The sequence below is a fragment of the Leopardus geoffroyi genome, chromosome B1, assembly GCF_018350155.1.
Source record: "Leopardus geoffroyi isolate Oge1 chromosome B1, O.geoffroyi_Oge1_pat1.0, whole genome shotgun sequence".
In the NCBI taxonomy this organism is placed as follows: domain Eukaryota; kingdom Metazoa; phylum Chordata; class Mammalia; order Carnivora; family Felidae; genus Leopardus; species Leopardus geoffroyi.
The window spans coordinates 137,006,570-137,026,728 of record NC_059327.1 but is presented as its reverse complement, the minus strand read 5'-3'; the positions used below and the strand labels follow the sequence as shown (position 1 = coordinate 137,026,728).

At 39.2% G+C, this 20,159-nt stretch overlaps 1 protein-coding gene across 3 annotated transcripts in view; it reads left to right on the top strand.

Moving 5' to 3' along the window:
- GPAT3 (glycerol-3-phosphate acyltransferase 3) overlaps nt 1–20,159 on the top strand; it is a 65,663-nt gene that overhangs the window by 31,680 nt on the left and 13,824 nt on the right. For 2 of the 3 annotated variants that reach the window (XM_045473478.1, XM_045473479.1), the window contains exons 4-7: nt 12,059–12,329; nt 16,330–16,404; nt 16,927–17,016; nt 19,137–19,230. In XM_045473478.1, the coding sequence (XP_045329434.1) occupies nt 12,059–12,329; nt 16,330–16,404; nt 16,927–17,016; nt 19,137–19,230 (530 nt within the window). The remainder of the gene's footprint in view (nt 1–12,058; nt 12,330–16,329; nt 16,405–16,926; nt 17,017–19,136; nt 19,231–20,159) is intronic. The other variant, XM_045473480.1, reaches the window with a different exon arrangement.

Genomic DNA, 20,159 nt, shown 5'->3' with positions numbered 1-20,159 from the left:
TATTATATATGGGCTTCGTCCATATTTATTTAATTTTCCTTAATTGGATTAATTTGTGGGGTATATAGGTGTTTAAAGTAAACTTTACCCTTTTTTATGTCAAAAAATAAAATTAAACTAAAAAGTTGAATGTCACTCTTAAATGTGCCAACTGGGGAAGCATTGCCAGGGAGAGCATGAGTAGTTTCGTAACTAATGCTTGTTTTAAAATGAGGCAATTGTGATCGAGTATCTCTTAGGAAACCAAAGGAGATGCTAAGCCAGCATTAATTTTGAGCACTTTTCATATTTATGACAGGTCATGATATTTGTGCTGATTTTGCCCTCCTTTTCTTTTTATGGATCTATTTTATGACATATAATAATCTAGTTTTTTAAAGCATTTTTACTGGGATAGGGACACATGTGAAACTTATGTAGTGAGCTTTTTTTCATTTTGCTTGTATTCGTGTTTTTTGCATGTCTCTTCAATCTCTCCACTTTCAAAATTAGAGAAACTTCAGACCTTAAAACAATGACCAAAAGACAACCTAGGCAACAGCAGTCCTCTAATGAGTATATTGCTGATTTGATCATCAAATAGGTAATATATTATCACTAATATGTGAAATTAAGCAGAAATATGTTAATGTGTGTCTGTGTACTTATTGGTTCTAATGTTCTAATACTTATTGGTAATAACTTGGTTCTCTCATCTTTTTTTTTTTTTAATTTTTTTTAACGTTTATTTATTTTTGAGACAGAGACAGACAGAGTATGAATGGGGGAGGGTCAGAGAGAGGGAGACACAGAATCTGAAACAGGCTCCAGGCTCTGAGCTGGCAGCACAGAGCCCGACGCGGGGCTCGAACTCTTGGACCGCGAGATCATGACCTGAGCCGAAGTCGGCCACTTAACCGACTGAGCCACCCAGGCGCCCCGGTTCTCTTATCTTTTAAGTATTTCTCCTTCTAAATCAATTTAATTTGCAGGTGAATGGTTTATCACAGATCTGGTGCTTGTAGCAATAAAATGATAATGTGATTCAGAGGTAAGGGCAAGTGCAATTTTCTGGGTGTCTGAAGCTTATACAATTTGGAGAGCCTAATCTTTAGGTAAGAGAATATACAAAATTAGGGATGAGACCTTGGAAGGAGCCGTGCAGGTGAAGAGACTGAAGATGAACCTTACTGCCTTCACGGTCAATCTATCTTTGGCTCAGAAAGTTTGAACTCAAACCTAGAGTCGTGGGTGAGGGCACAACAGATTGTTGGAACCATAAGAGATGGAGGCTGTTTCCTAAAAAGGTTGGCTGGGTGAAAAGGTTAATGAGGAGGCAGAAGGTGTTAAAGTATTTCTAAGAGCAACAACAATAAAACACCAGGGGTGATTATTCTTTCTAAACCTTGACTAACCTATAAGATGCATGGGGCAGCTGCTTCTGCCACAGCGAGGACTTGAAGAGCAAAGTACCAGAAGGACATCTGTGTGCTGAAGTCATAGAGTCATAAGTCCAACAGAACAGCTTCCTTGGACAACTCAGACCTGGCTGAACCACAGAATTAGGGAAGCATCAAGCAGGGGCTGCTTATCATGAGAAGGCATTAGAGACCTAATCAATGTGTTCCTGGCTATGAAAGATTCCTCCCCTAGTTTTTTTTTTGGTTGTTGTTGTTGTTGTTTGTTTGTTTTAAGTGACTTGGGTTACAATTATCTGGGAAGGATGAGTAAGTCTAAGTCAGTTAGTGACAAGTACATATCCAGATTAACGATAGGTGGAGGCCATGTATAGTTTTTCCTGCATCAAAGTTCCATTCCTTCCCTCAAAGATAGGATAGATACTTGTAAGAACTGTTACTCAGGGCTTTCTATTTAGCAAGGTGAACTGGGCCTGATGTGGAGTCGATGGGAAAGATTGTACACATTTGGGACTTGTCAAAGGGCAGGTGTTGGAGAGGGTGATGTGGAATTTGAAGCTTGCGGATGTGAGGAAGCATTTCATTTTGGAGTCACAGAGTTGGCTTCAAACCTGGTTCTCTTCCTTATTGTCTTTGCGGCCCCAGGCAAGTTACTCAACCCTACTGAGTCTTAGTTTCCACATCTGTAAAATGTGGGTAACAGACAATACCTCATAGGGTTATGGGGATTATGGAAGTGCAGGTGTCAAGCGTTTAGCATAGATTCTGGCATCAGAAAACATTCAATAACTGTCAGTTGTCTTCTAGTTTAGGATGGGAAATTTAAAAATATTCAGGGGAAAAATATGTGTGATTGCCCGGAGCCTCTAATTGGGATTATAGCAAGAAATTGTGGAGACTCTTAAATGTAACATTTTTCTTATTTTTAAGAAATTGAGGGGCGCCTGGGTGGCGCAGTCGGTTAAGCGTCCGACTTCAGCCAGGTCACAATCTCGCGGTCCGTGAGTTCGAGCCCCGCGTCGGGCTCTGGGCTGATGGCTCAGAGCCTGGAGCCTGTTTCCGATTCTGTGTCTCCCTCTCTCTCTGCCCCTCCCCCGTTCATGCTCTGTCTCTCTCTGTCCCAAAATAAATAAATGTTGAAAAAAAAATTTAAAAAAGAAATTGAGGCAAAATTAACATATATTAAAATGCACAAATATCAAGTGTTCAGCTAGTTGAATGTTTGTGTATTTATAGACCTGTCAAAGAACCTGTTACAGTCCCCCTAAAGAACATACCCCAAATCTCAAAAGCTCTCTCAAGCCCCTGACCATATATAGTGCTCATCCCTCGGTTCCTGTGCAACCACTCTTCTGATTTCAGTCATCAATTAGTTTGAACTATTTTTGGAATTCACATAAATGGAATCATACAGTATGTGCTCTGTTGTACCTATTTTTTCCACAAAGCGTAATGTTTATGAGATTTCTCCAGGTTATGTGACTCAGTGAACTTTATTTTAATGTTTATTTATTTTTGAGAGACAGAGACTGAGAGAGACAGAGTGCAAGCAGGGGAGGGGCAGAGAGAGAGGGAGACACTGAAACAGAAGCAGGCTCCAGGCTCTGAGCTGTCAGCACAGAACCCGACACCGGGCTTGAACTCAGGAACCGCGCACAAGATCATGACCTGAGCTGAAGTTGGAGGCTTAACCGACTGAGCCACCCAGGTGCCCCTCCACTCATGTATATTTTTAAAAATGTAGTTGATGTTTTAGTTTAGTGGATTTGGGGTTGGGCCCCGACAGCTGTATTTTTAAAAAAATTTTTTTTTAATGTTTATTTATTTTTGAGAGAGGGAGAGAGACAGAGTGTGAATGGGGGAAGGGTAGAGAGAGAGGGAGACACAGAATCCAAAGCAGGCTCCAGGCTCTGAGCTGTCAGCGCAGAGCCCGATGTGGGGCTCAAACTTACAGACCACGGAATCATGACCTGAGCTGAAGTTGGACATTTAACCGACTGAGCCACCCAGGCACCCCCCGACAGCTGTATTTTTATAGGTTCCCAAGATGTTTTGATGCAGAACCATGCCTAGTCTAGCTCCTTTTCCCTCTCCTCTGTGTTTAGTGCCTGACATTCTCTCTCTAGAGTGGCTGACGACTGACTAAATGAATGAATGCTTTTGGTTTAGATGAGGAAATTGACTTTTCAAACGAGTTTCTTAAACAAATTTTTTAAAAATGTAGCATTTATTTTTAAGAAGTATAAAGAATAGTGTCACTAATCTTATACCCGTCGCCCAAATTCAACAAGAATTTGCATCATCTGTCCTTTTTTTCAGTTTTTCCTTTGTGGAAGTATTTTTTAATTAAAATTTAAATTACAGATGCAGTATGTGAGCAAGGTAGAAAATTAGAGAATACAGAGAAGCTATCAGAAACACCATATTCTTGCCTTAATGCGTCCTTTTATGGAAGTAGTTTAAAACTAATCCCAGAGAATATGCCATTTCGCCTTTAAGTACTTCAGTATATACATCTCAAAAAATTGGCTTTTTAAAAAACAACCCTGACACCATTGTTAACTAAGTTAGTAACAATACACTGGATTTTGAAAAAGTACTTAGGAAGGACAGCAGGGGTAATCAGGATCACAAAGGATTCACTGTGAAATAAGCATAGTCAATCCCCTAATTATGTAAATTATAGAAATTATAACCTGACTATTGGCCCAGGGAATTTTTTGCACATGGTGTATCTAGCGTTTAGCCTTGCCGTGTTACAGCTAAATTTTTGTGATAAAAGGTGACAAAGGGAGGGCTGGAAATCTGTACAGTTAGGTGGCCATTTAGTTGATGCACCGATGGATATATTCATATGTATGATGACTGATGGAAAAGAACGAGAACAGAGATTGGTGGTCTGAGGATCCTTCCTAGGCCCTTACTTGTGAGAACCATCTAAAGACCTTTCAGTCTTGGGGCGCCTGGGTGGCTCAGTCGGTTAAGCAGCCGACTTCGGCTCAGGTCATGATCTCGCGGTCCGTGAGTTCGAGCCCCGCGTCGGGCTCTGTGCTGACAGCTCAGAGCCTGGAGCCTATTTCGGATTCTGTGTCTTCCTCTCTCTCTGACCCTCCCCCGTTCATGCTGTCTCTCCCTGTCTCAAAAATAAATAAAACGTTAAAAAAAAATAAAAAAAAAATACCTTTCAGTCTTTAACTAAATCTAAGCAATCGCTTGAATGTGGGTCTTCTTTCTCTGGAGCTTGAGGTTGCATATTTTTGTTCTTTAAAGCCAGCAGCAGTGGTCCATGCCACCCCCGACTCCAACCACATGCAGTTAATCTTTACAACTAGTTTACTTTGGTCTCTTCTTTAATCACATGGGTGAGTCAGGGAAGATATTGGAGTCTGGTGGGGGTAGAATGTACGCCCGGCTTCCTTGCCAAGGACCACAGCCCCTCAGAGGAGCTCCTCACACCAGGAAAGGGACTTCAGTCCCAGTGGTTGGTGCAGAGACAGGTAAACTCCTCCCTGTCCACTTGCTTAAGGAGATATGAATTTATTTATTTATTTATTTATTTTTTGATCATGGAAGTAAGTATTTATGTAATCCTGTAGTGGATAAATCACTGAAACAGGGGATTCACAGATACTGCCTCCTTCAATTCTTCTTTTTTTTTCAATTTAACTTTTTTATTGTTAAATTTCTTTAATGTTTATTTATTTTGGGATAGAGAGAGAGGGCATGCGAGCAGGGGAGGAGCAGAAAGAGAGAATCCCAGGTAGGCCCCACGCTGTCAGTACAGTGTGGCTGGAGGATGGAAAAACTGATTTGTAAATGAACTGTGAGATCACGACCTGAGACGAAATCAAGAGTCAGACGCTCAACCAACTGAGCCACCCAGAAAGCCAGGTGCCCCCAATTCTTTCTTTCTTTCCTTCTTTCTTTCTTTCTTTCTTTCTTTCTTTCTTTCTTATTTTTATTTTTATTTTTATTTTTTAAGTTTATTCATTCTTGAGAAATAGAGACAGAGCATGAGCAGGGGAGGGGCAGAGAATGAGGAGGAGACACAGAATCCGAAGCAGGCTCCAGGCTCTGAGCTGTCAGCACACAGCCCAACATGGGGCTCGAATTCACGAACCATGAGATCGTGACCTGAGCCAAAAAGCCTGGCGCTTAACCGACTGAGCCACCCAGGTGCCCCCCATTTTATTTTTTTTTAAACTGTGGTAAGAACACTTAACATGAGATCTATCCTTTTAACATTATTTTTAAGTGTATAATACAATATTGTTAACTATAGGCAATATTGTACAGCAGATTGCAAGTAAAAAATTTTTTTAATTGAAACTTAACATACATAGGCAAGAGTGTAAAATTATAAATGTACAACTTAATTAATTTCCTAAAGTCAATTTATTCATGTAGCTCTCATTTAGATCAAGAAAAAGAGCATTATCAGTATCCCTGAAAATTTCCCAGTGTCCCCTCTAAGTCACTACAGGATAAGGAAGTATATTTTTGTTAATTCCAAACCAGATTTAATTTATTTTCTTAAAAAAATTTTTTTGGAGGGTGCCTGGGTGGCTCAGTTGGTTAAGTGGCCGATTTTGGTCTCACAGCTTGTGGGTTCGAGCCCTGCCTCAGGCTCTGTGCTGACAGCTCCAAGCCTGGAGCCTGCTTCGGATCCTGTGTCTCCTTCTCTGCCTCTCCCTTGCTTGCGCTCTGTCTGTCTCTCTCTCAAAAATAAATAATTGTTTTTAATGTTTATTTATTTTTGAGAGAGAGAGAGCACGCATGCAAGTGGGGGAAGGGCAGAAAGAGAGAGAGAGAGAGACACAGAATCCCAAGCAAGCTTCAGGCTGGGAGCTGTCAGCACAGAGCCCAACAAGGGGCTTGAACTCAGAAACAGTGAGATCATGACCTGAGCTGAAGTCAGACTCTTAACTGACTGAGCCACCCAGGTGCCCCCAAACCAGGTTTAATTAAAAAAATTCTGGTAGAAACAGTGCTAAAAGAGATTTCTACTTCATGGTATTACTAGTATATGATTACCTATGTTTTGGGGTTAGTTGGGCTTATGATGGGATAGGATTGTAGCTCAAACAGATTAGTTCAATTCAAGTTTCCAGGTGAGAGTGTGTTTTGAACTCTAAGCTTCTGACTTTTGGAATATAGCCCATTCGTAGATTAAAGATCAACTTCTCTGTATAAAGTCCATTGTATACACTTTTGGTCTGTAGTGGGCCCTAATTTTCCCTAACTGCTGACTTAGAAACATGCTTTACAACTAGAGGATTGAAAAACTACTGTGATTTATAAATGGGCAGTCATTCCAAGAGTTCGCTCAGCTAATTTAGAGTTAATTATATTTGAGATGGTTTTAACTTTAGCCTCAATTTAACAGGACTTTCATAGCTGATTATTTATGTACCATGACTTGCTGAGGGCACAGGGCACAGGGCAGCTTGTGCAATTAATCTCTTGCATTAGATAGAGATAGTTTTTTCATTTTATTTTCATTCAAGCATGAACCTTGTTGGGTTGGCCAAAGCATTCGGTATTAGGGCAAAGTTCAAATGTTTATGGCCTTACTGTTTTGATTTATGAAACAGAAGGAAATATTTCCTAGAATCAGGGTCTCATCGGTTTATGAAGGATCCTGAAGGATCAGGACTAATTTGTTGGTGATAACTAGGTTTCCTTAATGACAATAAAAACTGATATCAAAATTGTGTCTGTGCTAGTTAAATCCAGTATGTGTTTTTAATCTATATTTTGAAGACTTTCAGTCTATTTATAAATGCGTCTTCGTGCCAAAAGAAATATTTCCTCTTTTTCTTTCTAATGTGTACTTTGATGCCTGATGCAGAGTAAGTATCCCCTATGTGTTGATTGAATTAAATATTTTTTTTTCTCTCAGAAGATATACCTAGGGTAAATTGAATCAGTTTTTCTGACCATCGTAGTCAATATAATTCAGGAAGGAAGTAATATTACATATTTAGTAGTGCTGCTTTTGACATCTAATTTTAAAATAATACCCATTTTCATATTTTGTGTGCCTTATTAAAGAGCTTCTAAGCTGGTACCTGCTTTCTTATAATATAGATCTTTATCTTAGGAAAAATCTTCAGTTTCATGTAACTTTTTTTTGGGGGGGGTATAGCACATGTGTAGCCACTACTTAGTTTAATAAATAAAACTTTACAGAAACAATAAAATTCTTTGGTGTATCCCTCCCTGATTCCATTCCCCTGTCAACCCCTGAAACTATTACTCTGATTTTAATGTTTATTATTTTTATGCATCTTTTCATATTCCCCCTATACATGCATATATCCTTAAACGATACATAGTATTTATTATTTTGCATTATTCAAGCTCTATAAAAATATCACCTTCCACATATCATTCTGAGTTGTTTGTTCCTGCTGATGTTTGCAAATTACCTAAGGGAGTAATTGTTCTAGTTAATTTCTTTTAGCTCTTGTGTAGTGTGCACCGTATGTATCCATCTCTTTTTTATATGAACTGCCTTTTAGTATTTATTTTTATTGAGGTATAATTAACACAACAGTAGGTTTTAGGTGTACAACATAATGATTTGATATTTTAATACATTGCTATCTATCTTATGTACCTTTAGATTGATTCCGCTATTTTGCTATTGCACACAATGTGGCAGATGTTCTTATATATGTCTACTTTGCACAATTTTATAAGAATCGCTCGAGCATGAGGGAAAAGCTCTTCTTTTTTTTTTTTAATTTTTTTTTTTAATGTTTATTTATTTTTGGGACAGAGAGAGACAGAGCATGAACGGGGGAGGGGCAGAGAGAGAGGGAGACACAGAATCGGAAGCAGGCTCCAGGCTCTGAGCCATCAGCCCAGAGCCTGACGCGGGGCTCAAACTCACGGACCGCGAGATCGTGACCTGGCTGAAGTCGGACGCTTAACCGACTGAGCCACCCAGGTGCCCCAGAAAAGCTCTTCTTTAAGGTGGGATGCCATATAATACATGGGGAAGGAGTGAGAAAATACCATTTTAGAATACACATACTACCAATTTATTCAGGAAGGACCATTAATAGCTGCTAATATTGGGTGAAGGTTTGAAGAGCAGGATATTTCCATAGTCTCAATATTTCCATAGTCTCTCCTTTATACATACTTAGAGATAATAATTCTCCACTTACTAATCAAAAAGACAAAAATAGTAACTTTATAGTAGAGAAACCTGGTAATAACTATCTTAAACGAAGTGGTCAAAGGAACGGGTCATTAATCGTGGGACAGACGTCACATGTTTCCAGTGTGACGCATGGAGGATACATCGTTCATATAGTATTTCTGCCTAAAGTGTACAACATGCCTCTCACCATGAGGAGACATCAGATTAACCCAGATTGAGACCATCTACAAAATAAGTGGTTTGTAGTCCTAGAAACGTCAATATCTTGAAAAACAAAGAAAGGCTGAGGAACTTTTTCATATAATTAGGACACTACAGAGATGACATGTAAATATCATGTATGATCCTTGGTTGAATCTTGGGCCAGAAAAAATGATATGAAGGACATTACTGGGACCATTGTCAAAATTCGAAAAGGGCTGTACATTTGTACTAGTATTATAGTAATGTCCACTTTCCTGATTTCGACAGTTGTACTGTGGTTAAATAAGTAAAACTTCATGTGTTGAGGAAATCAATGCTGAAATATTAGGGGTAAAGGGCATGATGCCTGCAATTTGTTCTCAAGTGGTCCAGGAAAAAGTATCATTTTATATATATCTAGAGATAGAACAATAAAGCAAATGTGACAAAATGTTAGCAATTTATGAATGTGGGTAAAGTGAACTATTGTTGCAACTTTTCTGTAGATTTGAAATTATTGAACAAAAGTCTTCCTGAGGTATACCTGGAAAGAGAGTTGCTGGGTCTTAGGCTACGAATTTCTTTAAATTTACTAGGTGGTACCAAATTCTTTTCCAAATTTTCACCAACACTGGATACTATTCAATTTAAAATTTGTATTAATCTTTATGGGTATGAAATAGCATTTGATTGTGGTTTTTGTTTGTGTTTCTCTGCTTAGAGTGGAGTCGAACATCTTTTAAAATGTGTAGTCATTAAGGCTTACTCTTTTTATGAATTGTTTGCCATATATTTTTAAAACTTTCTCTTATTTTTTAGTATGTCTTTTCTTTTTTAAGTGTGTGTACTCATTTTGAGAGACAAAGTGCACGAGTCGGGGAGGGGCAGAGAGGGAGAGAGAGAGAATCCCAAGCAGGCTCTGCGGTGTCAGCTCTTACCCTGATGTAGGGCTCGAACTCACAAACTGTGAGATTGTGATCTGAGCCCAAACCAAGAGTCTGACGCTTAACTGACTGAGCCACTCAGGCACCCCTTGTATGTCTTAATATATTCTGGAAATTAATCCTTAGTCAATTAGATGCATTGTAGTCACCCACATATTTTTGAAAGAGGCTTAACAAGGAATGCCTGGGTGGCTTAATCGGTTAAGCATCCGACTTCGGCTCAGGTCATGATCTTACAGTTCGGTTCATGGGTTTGAGCCCCACTTTGGGCTCTGAGCTGACACCTTGGAGCCTGGGGTCTGCTTCAGATTCTGTGTCTCCCTTTCTCTGTCCCTCGTCCACCTGTGCTCGCTCTCTCTTGAAAATAAATGAATAAACTTAAAAAGAAAGGCTTAACAAAAATATAAAATTGAGTTATATTTTATTTGAGCTCCACAAAATTAAGTAGGTCAGGGGGCAGAGAGAATATTGCACATCAAGTGGATAAGCGCTGGGGGCTGGCTCCTCTCTACAGATCTCTCTCCTTGCTCAGTTACATAATGAGGCAACTCAAACTTGAAATTTTATCTCTGGCCCCTCCAAAAAACATGTTTAGAAGGGCTGTCCACTTGTCTCCAGTGTGTTTCATTCTGAGATTTGCTGAATAGCTTGTTTTTCCTTACCCTTCTAGAGGTATTTTTTTTTTTAATTAAAAAAAAAAAAAAAAAGAAACCCACAAAAACCCTATATATTGCTAAATAATGAAATTCTTGCCCCGCTAAATATTGGTCAGTACTTGGATTGAGTAAGCTGCTCTGAGTGGTATTGCAGTGTTCACAGAGCAAGAGGGTAATTCACCAGTGACACTGTCTTGGGTCATCCTCTAATAGGAATCAAATCCTTTTCAGAGGTGGTGAAGAAAGGTTAAACCACTTAGACTTGATGGCTGGAAAAGATAATCTAATCATCTCAGAACTTGCTTTATTGCTCGAATTTAAGGTGATTAGTTTGCATCTTGGCAAAAACCAAAACCAAAACCAACAAACCAAAAAAAAAAAAACAAACAAAAAAAACCCCAAAGAAAAACCACCCCAAAAACCCAAAAGGAAAATCGTGTAACTTGAGTCCCGTAAGGAAGCTAAAACTTTTCCCACCCCCTATTTTGTAAAGGAGGGCACCAACTTAGGTGACTTGTCTGTTTATACAGTCACAGAGCCGTTTTTGTCCTAAACAGAACTTGACCTTGGACTCCAGGACCTCTTTACTTTCTACTCCAGTGCCTTATGCTTCCATTCCTTCAAAAAACTGATATATCACCTCTTCATATATCACCTCTTCACTTGTTCTCCAGCGGTTAGGTAATACAGCAATCTTCACTCTCCTCACTGGTTTCCCAGTAAACTGGAAAGTGAGACAATCAAAAGGGATCTTCTTTCAAAAGAAAAGACTTTTCTACTTTGGGAGGTAAATTCCTTTGCGACACACCCCAGAGGGGCAATCAGATGGTCTTGTCACTGTGTGTGTAGCTACTCTTCATTCAAAGATCTCATCTATGACTCTCAGTAGTTAGAACTGGATGACAGTAGTCATTTTTTCAACTTACAAAATTTATGGTACCTTAAAAATCTTTGAATTATTTTCCTTATGGGAAATACAATTACTGTTTAAGGAGGAAAATCTAATCGTATTGCCCAGAGATAACTGCTTAATGTGGCCTTCTTGACATTTTTTCTATGCATATATATTTCAGAGTTAGATCGAACTATAGTTTTAGATCTTGCCTTTTTTCACTTAACATTAGAGTATTTATTAGATGCATTATATCTCATTGTCTGGATCGATTATAATGGAAAATGCTACAGTGAACACTCTTGCCTACATTTCTGATTATCTTAACTATTAATGTTTCCATGAATTCAGTTCATGAACTTTGCTCACTTTTTCACAGGAGACTGATTTTCTTATTAATTAATTTTTGCATATTAAAAACATCAGCCTTTTGCCAATTGTGGTAAAGACCTTTTGCCACTTTGCTTGCATTTTGGTTTTATGGTTTTTATCAGGGGTAAACAGAAGGTTTTATTTTCACACAGTCTAGTTCTATACTGGAGAGTTTGTTCGCTAGCGGTGTGGAGGGAGGAAATGCAACAAGAAAAAGGCTACTGAGGACCAGTAGTGAATTGAAGTCATTCGGTAGAGGCCATTTCATGCAGACTCAGTGATTTCACCTCTTTTCCCACTGTGGTTGCTTGTCTTTTATTTTTGAAATCTGCTTCGTGTTACCCATTAAATCTGTTTACTTGTCTTCTGTACAAAGTTGCCTCATTGGTCAGTTCTTGTGTCCTATGGCATTTTCTCATGTTCTGATGCTTTCTTTTAAGGTATTATCCAAAGAGATGAGTCACCCATGGAAAAAGGGCTCTCTGGTCTGCGAGGAAGGGACTTTGAGCTGTCTGACGTGTTTTATTTCTCCAAGAAGGGCTTGGAAGCCATTGTGGAAGATGAAGTGACCCAGAGGTTCTCCTCAGAGGAGCTAGTGTCGTGGAATCTCCTCACAAGGACCAATGTAAATTTCCATTACATCAGTCTGCGGCTCACCATGGTGTGGGTACTGGGCGTCATAGTACGCTACTGTGTCCTACTACCCCTGAGGTATGTCTCCTGCCCAGTAATTTGATGGTATAATTGGTTCGGCTTTCTTTTTACATCATGTGTATAATGGCCCCATGAGAGTAGTATGGTACTAATCCCACCCCTTCACACCTGCAAAACACCACCAAATGTGACCTCCACAGGAACATGTTAAGTATCTATTCTCCTTTCACATTTTTTCCCAAATGGAAGTGTTCTTCAGAATCTACTATATATCAGTCTGGATCCATGTTGTTCTTTCGGTCATAAATAATTTGAGGATGGATAGAAAAGGGAAGTAGAAAAAAGAAGAGAGAAGATTTATAGTTTTGAATTCACCAGAGTGTCAACCAAACTATAACTGCCTTTCTTTGCTAGTCTTTAGCAGTTCACAGTTGCCCAGGAGAGAAAAAAATTTCTGAGAGTGGTTACCACATGGGAGAGGGCCATTCAGAAGACTGAATTTGTTCCATCCAGTTCTATTATGATTACTCACTTTTCTTTTTCTCTTTCTTTCTTTTTCTTTCTTTCTTTCTTTCTTTCTTTCTTTCTTTCTTTCTTTTTCTTTCTTTCTGTCTTTTCTTTTTTCCCCTTCCCTTCCTTACCCTTCCCTACCTTTCCCTTCCCTTTGCGGGGAGCAGAGAGAGAGGGAAAGAGAGAATCCCAAGCAAGCTCCATGCTGTCAGCACAGAGCTTGAACCCATGAACTGTGAGATCATGATCCGAGCCAAACTCAAGAGTTGGGCACTTAGCCAACTGGGCCACCCAACTGCCCCTCACTTTTCTTATTAAAATTTCCCCCACCTGTGTCCCCTTCTGGTTCTAAGTTTGAGTGCTGACTGAGGAAGGAGGTACCTTCAGGTCCAGTTTACTGGAACCACAGTGTGGAACATAAGATTAGCAGAAGTGACACTGCACAGTGGGAAGAAGCACGAGTGGCCAAGGTGTATTCAGCATGGTGATGGGAGGTAGTAGGCACGTGTACCAGTCACAATATTGCTATTGATCGTCTTGTTTGCTTTCCCTCGACACAGCCTTGGCATCCTCTCAATAGACTTTTCCAGATAGTTGCTATCAGCCACCTTAAATGGGCACATGAGTTGAAACCTTTTTACCATCCCTCGGGTGGCCTATATTTGCCTCATTTAGGTCTATTACAAGAGTACAAAGAGTACAAAGGTACATTTTGTGTGTGTGTGTGTGTGTGTGTGTGTGTGTGTGTGTGTGTGCATGTGCCCATGTTGCCAGTTGGGGCATGGTTTGTCTTTTGGGAATCATTTCAGCTGTGATAACAAAGTGAAATTCAGGGTTTCACATCTACTTTTCCTTCAACCTTAAACCGGTGTTCCCAAACTGGGGTTCATGTACTCTGAGCATGCACAAGACTATCCACTGGTATACATGCATGAACTTTTATTTATTAGAGATTTCTAGTCTCTAGAATTTCTATTTATTCTGTTTTTTATTCTTTTTCTTTTAAAATTTTTAACACATTTATTTTTGAGAGACAGAGTGAGACAGAGCATGAGCAGGGCATGGGCAGAGAGATAGGGAAGGGGACACAGAATCCAAAGCAGGCTCCAGGTTCTGAGCTGTCAGCACAGAGCCCGATGTGGGGCTCGAACTCACCGACTGCAAGATCATGACCTGAGCCGAAGTTGGACGTTTAACTGACTGAGCCATCCAGGCGCCCCTATTCTGTTCTTATTCTTTTTTTTTTTTTTTAATTTTTTTTTCAATGTTTATTTATATTTGGGACAGAGAGAGACAGAGCATGAACAGGGGAGGGTCAGAGAGAGAGGGAGACACAGAATCGGAAACAGGCTCCAGGCTCTGAGCCATCAACCCAGAGCCCGACGCGGGGCTCGAACTCACGGACCGCGAGATCGTGACCTGGCTGAAGTCGGACGCTTAACCGACTGCGCCACCCAGGCGCCCCTGTTCTTATTCTTAAAAAGGAATGAAACTTCAATCAAGTAGAGTATATAGATTAGCTCTTATATCTCCACTTGTCCCATGAGTCATTCACTGTATCTAAGGCAACGTGATAAAAAAAGTGAGGATTTTGCCACACAGAGTATTTGAGATGCCCTCATTTGTTGGTTAGCTTTTAGCTGCTGTGGCTGCCAGCAAATGGTATTATGATTCTGTTATCTAGTTACATTTAAGTAACACTCACAAACTAAAGAAATAACATAAAAGATTCTTGCGAAGAAAGCAGGTGTAGGATAATCCAGTAATGTAAGCACCCAAGAACAAGAAGAAGTGGCAGAATTGAGACTCCTACTTAGTACATACTCTTCAGTGTGAAAGAATTGCTCTGTAAATGCTTTATAAGATGAGCTGTTGCTACAAAGTGAACACTCAAAAAGCAGATTGTGCTAAAATTGATTATGTTGATGGTTGCACAACTCTGTGAATATGCCCCAAACCATTGAACCCTTTAAAGAGGTAAATTGTATGATATGTAAATTGTATCTCAGTAGAACTCTTATAAAAAACAGGTTGTGGCTGAAAAGTAGTGTCATCTATGAGAACTCTCATGTTGGCTCTCTTAAATTGGAAAACAGAATTTTTTGGCCCGTTCATCAAGCAAATAAAAGCTTTCAATAGTTTTGAACCCAATTATGAAACATGTTAAAATGTAAGGCCCTTCTGACTTAATGTGTAGGAACAAATGATTGCCATTACGGCAGGATAGCAAAACGTTCTTTTAAAACTTTTGCATAATTGGTGAATGAGATTAAGCCGTGATTTAGTTACTGCATCAGTGCTGGCATGAGAATGTGGCATCGAAAGAAAATGGAATCTGACCTTCAAATTGTTCTGTCAAAAGGTCTTAAAATAAGACTTCAACAAGGTTTAGCACCTTAAGAAGGTGTTTATAAGGAAGTCCCCCTTATTTGGAAAGATTTTAAATCTCAATTTTTTCTTTTTGGGTTAATTCTACTTACATTTCTAAAGGTGACTATTTTCTTTCTGAAGTGATTAGAATGTATATTAAAAGCACTTTTCAAAACTGAGAAAGTGTCTTTGTGGAGATTAGATGTGAGTTACCACAAACATGCAAAGGGACAAAGGTCTGCATTAAAGGATTTCTACATGGTGATATAATTTGGTGTTCTTCATATGAAAGAGCTTTTCTTGCGATTTGCTATAAATTTTAAATTTCCTTGAGAAAAATTTGAATTGTACCTCCCTCCATCATGAAAAAACACAGAAAAACAAGTTACTTTCATACCTTTGGAAAATATTTTCTTTTACACCCACACTATGCCCACCAATGTATCCTGAACAGAATTAGATAACTCCTTTCAACCTGACGTGACTCCTTTACACAACATAAAACTTTTTATTATATAAGATGTTAGTTAATATGAATATATTTTTGAAAATTAAAATAATTCTGAAAAGCAAAAGGGGCAAGCCTTTAAATTTATTCTTGTCACTAACCCACTTAACCCTTTGGTGATTACACAGATTGAATTTGATGGCTTTATAAATAAATTTCCAAGCCTTCTCTATGCATCTATCAACTAGTTATATGCTTGCTGTTGTTTTGAAATGGTTATCATACTCTACATATTATTTTGAAATTAATTTTGCTTTTCTTCTCTCAAAAGTACCAAGGACCACTCTCCCATGTCAGAATCTATAGATTTACCTGATTCTTTTTTTTTTTTTTTATTTTTTAATGTTTATTTATTTTTCAGAGAGAGAGACAGAGACAGCATGAGTTGGGGGTGGGGAGGGGCGGAGAGAGAGGGAGACAGAATTTGAAGCAGGCTCCAGGCTCTGAGCTGTCAGCACAGAGCCTGATGCAGGGCTCGAACTCGCGAGCCGAAGTCAGACACTTAACTGATGGAGCCACCTAGGCGCCCCTACCTGATTCTTTTTAGTGGCACTGCCATACATGTTTCGCAACTTATTTACAATGTAATTATTTATGAATTTTCAGGTTATTTCCCTCTACTGCTGCTATTCAACTAACTTTCACATTACCTTTTCTTTTCTTTTTCAGGGTTACCTTGGCTTTCATTGGGATCAGTTTGTTGGTATTGGGAACTACACTGGTTGGGCAGCTTCCAGATGGCAGGTGAAATGTTTGCCTCCACCCAGCCATAAATAGGATTGTCCCTTTTCTTGGCCTTATCCTCAAAAAAGAATATTTGATTCCTATGTATTGCATCAAATTTATGGCCTCATCACACTTATTAAAATTTTGCTTACTTCGTATTCATAGTCTTCATCTGATTTGCCACCACACTTTCATATACATCCTAAGAAATTGTTTTTCAAAGGGGAAATGAAGAAAAGAAAATAGAGTGAGGGACTCAAGGAAACCACGAGAGTGTTATCATCTGGTCAGGCTCATCAGGCTGAGACCAGAGAAGCTTCAGCTAATCTTGGCCAGGCATTTATCATGATAGTCTAGTAGGGCGGGAGCTATTTTCCATTAGAATTTTGTCCTAATGCGTCAACGAGACTTTAAGAATTGAACTGTGCTTGTGTTTCAGAACACAGTATGCTGCTGTGAAGGAGCACATTGAAGTTTTTATTCTGTTGTTTCTTAGCAGTGCCCAGAACTGCACCATAAAATGTTTCCTCTTTTTTTCAGCCTCAAAAACTGGCTGAGTGAACTGGTTCACCTGACTTGCTGCCGGATCTGTGTGCGAGCCCTCTCTGGTACCATTCATTACCATAACAAGTGAGTGTGTGCCTGCTTCCTTCTGCCTTTCTGTTCAGGAAGTCCAGCCCATGACTGACAGTAGCAGGTGGAGGAAGCAGATGAAATGAAAGTCCTTCCAGTGTGTTCATTCTTGCTGCTTAGAGTGTCACAGACATAACAGTTTTGCCCGAAAACCTTTTAAAAAGCCATCCATTTGCAGAAGGAACATAATAATAGACATGTGATGACACTTAAAAATTGGGCATGGGTGCCTGGGTGGCTCAGCCCATTAAGCGTCCGACTTTGGCTCAGGTCATGATCTCATGGTTTGTGAGCTTGAGCCCCACTTAAGGCTCTTTGTCCCTCCTCCCCCACCTCTCAAAAATAATGAAAAAACATAAAAACAAAAAAACAAAAATTGGGCATTTATGGTGTGCAGCCAGACCCGAGCTTCTCATAGACCATCCTATGAGAGAGACACCGGTGTCCTGTTTTACAGGTGAAGAGCTGGGAGCCCTGGGATTGGTTGTCTAGGATCACATGCCTGGCACGTGGCAGAGTCAGGTTGTGAACTGGGTCTGTCGATATAAAAAGCCATGAAGTTGACAGGCCTGTGGTGTGGAGGAAGGAGGACTGGCCTTCGAGTCTTGAGGCCTGGTTTCCAGTCTCAGTCCCGCTGCTTCTGAAATTCTGTAACTGAGCCTTGAGACAGAACACCCACACTTTGCTTCCCTCACCCCTAACTGTAGAGGGTAGGGGTAGTGGTAGCTAACTTGTTAGCTGATTGAAGTAATTTTGGTTGTTTTAATTACTTTTCTGTTAACTCAGTTTTATTTTTTTACGTTTAATCTCATTGTTTTAAAAGTTCTCTCTCTCTCTCTCTCTTTTTTTTTTTTTTTCTGACTGGGTCTTTCTGTCTCATTTGTAGAAGGGAAACATTTTCTCATTTGGCTTTACCATGTGTTACCAACATTGAGAGGCCCCTTAAGTTTCTAAAATTACATGATTTTTTCATTGAGCTGTGAGTTTTGGGGTGAAAAGTAGAAGAAAATGCTTTGATAGAACTGTGATCAGAAGAGATACTATCTACAGGAAAGGTGCTTTAATTACATAGAGAGTTCGTAACTTATTATATATAGAATTACTTCTAATTTTATTTATTTATTTTTTTAACGTTTATTTATTTTTGAGACAGAGAGAGACAGAGCATGAACGGGGGAGGGGCAGAGAGAGAGGGAGACACAGAATCGGAAGCAGTCTCCAGGCTCTGAGCCATCAGTCCAGAGCCCGACGCGGGGCTTGAACTCACGGACCGTGAGATCGTGACCTGAGCTGAAGTTGGACGCTTAACCGACTGAGCCACCCAGGCGTCCCGAATTACTTCTAATTTTAAAGAAAACGTGCTAAAGTTGTTATGCATTTGGTTGCCTTTCTTCTTTGTATACGGCCAACAAAAACTACTTTGCTTCATAAATATCAAATACTGGTTGAACTTTAAGATAAAGGTCGGCAAACTATGGGGCTGGAGGCCAAATGTGGCCTGCCATCTGTTTTCTGTAAATAAAGTTTTATTGAAACTTATTCATTTATATATTGTCTGTGACTGCCTTTGTGCCCAAAGAGCAGAATTTGGTAGTTTTGACAGGGATTGGCTGGCTAGCAAAACCTAAAATACTTATTATGGCCCTCAGTAGGAGAAGTTACCAGCCTCTGCTTTAGGGGGATAAGAGGGAGGAAACTATAGTAAATTTACTTTTTGGGTCTTGTGAAACTACTAAAAGTGATGCATTTAAAGAGTGGAATAATATGAAAATACTTATAAAATATGTGAAACTTAATATCACAATATTAAAGTTGTGGAATCTTTGTAATTCAATCTAATATTTTTAAATTACTTTTTCATTATAAAAGGAAAATATGATCATTACAAAAAAACAATGTAAATATATATAAAGGGAGAGTCATGGGCCCCTTCTTCTCTATCTACTCTTACCCCACTCCCATCATACTGCCTAGAAATAACCTTTTAAGATGAGCCCATATACTTTGAAACTGTACTTTTAATGTACTTTTTAAAGTAAAATAGGATGAATCTCTACATGCTGCAAAATAGTGGCTCTTTTCCAGGGTATAGTATTTACCACTGTTTGTAATTGCAGACAGTACAGACCCCAGAAGGGAGGCATTTGTGTTGCCAACCATACTTCTCCAATAGATGTTTTGATCTTGACAACAGATGGATGCTATGCTATGGTAAGAGCAGCTCATTGATAGTTCAAGTAATTGCATGATTTGTGGATTGTTCAAACTTTTAATTTATTTTGGCACAAATTAGAAAGTTTTATATTAGAAAGTGACTCGGTTATACTACTATAGCTGTATGAATTATATAACACATTAAATGAGGACTATATGGGGCAAGAAAAAGAAAGAAAATAGCCATTATATTTAAGGTAATAGAAAATTTGGGGACACTTGGCTGGAGTATGAGACTCGGTGGAGTGTGAGACTCTTGATCTCAGGGTTGTGAGTTCCAGCCCCACCTTGAGTGGAAAGATTACTAAAAAGAAAAAAAAAAATCTTTAAAAAATAAAAATGAATAAATGGATCAATCTCTTTTTTAAAAAAAAGATGGTAAAAAATTTAGCTTAGTGAAATATAGACATACATGAACTTGATAGGAATTTACAAAGTTGACTTCATCTTGCTTCTAAAATCCCTGCAATGTTCAATAACACCTCAAGACATTAAAGTCTTTCTCCTTAGAGCTGTGCAAATCCCTTACCAGCCAATTAGTTCTGTCTTCCTTCAGGGAGTCATATACAATTAAACAAGCAAACAAAAAAATCAGACTTTTTAATGAAGATCAGACGAGAAAGACAAATATATATATAACACATTGCCTTTCTCTGTCAATAAGTTCAGATATACAACTCTTGTGCAAACCACATTTTTTTTATTTTAAAAAAATTTGTTTAATGTTTATTTATTATTGAGAGACAGAGCATGAGCATAGGAGGGGCAGAGAGAGAGGGAGACAGAATCTGAAGCAGGCTCCAGGCTCCAGCTGTTACCACAGAGAGCCCCATGTAGGGCTCAAACTAAGGAACCAAGACATCATGGCCTGAGCCAAAGTCCGATGCTTAACCAACTGAGCCATGCAGGTGCCCCATGCAACCACA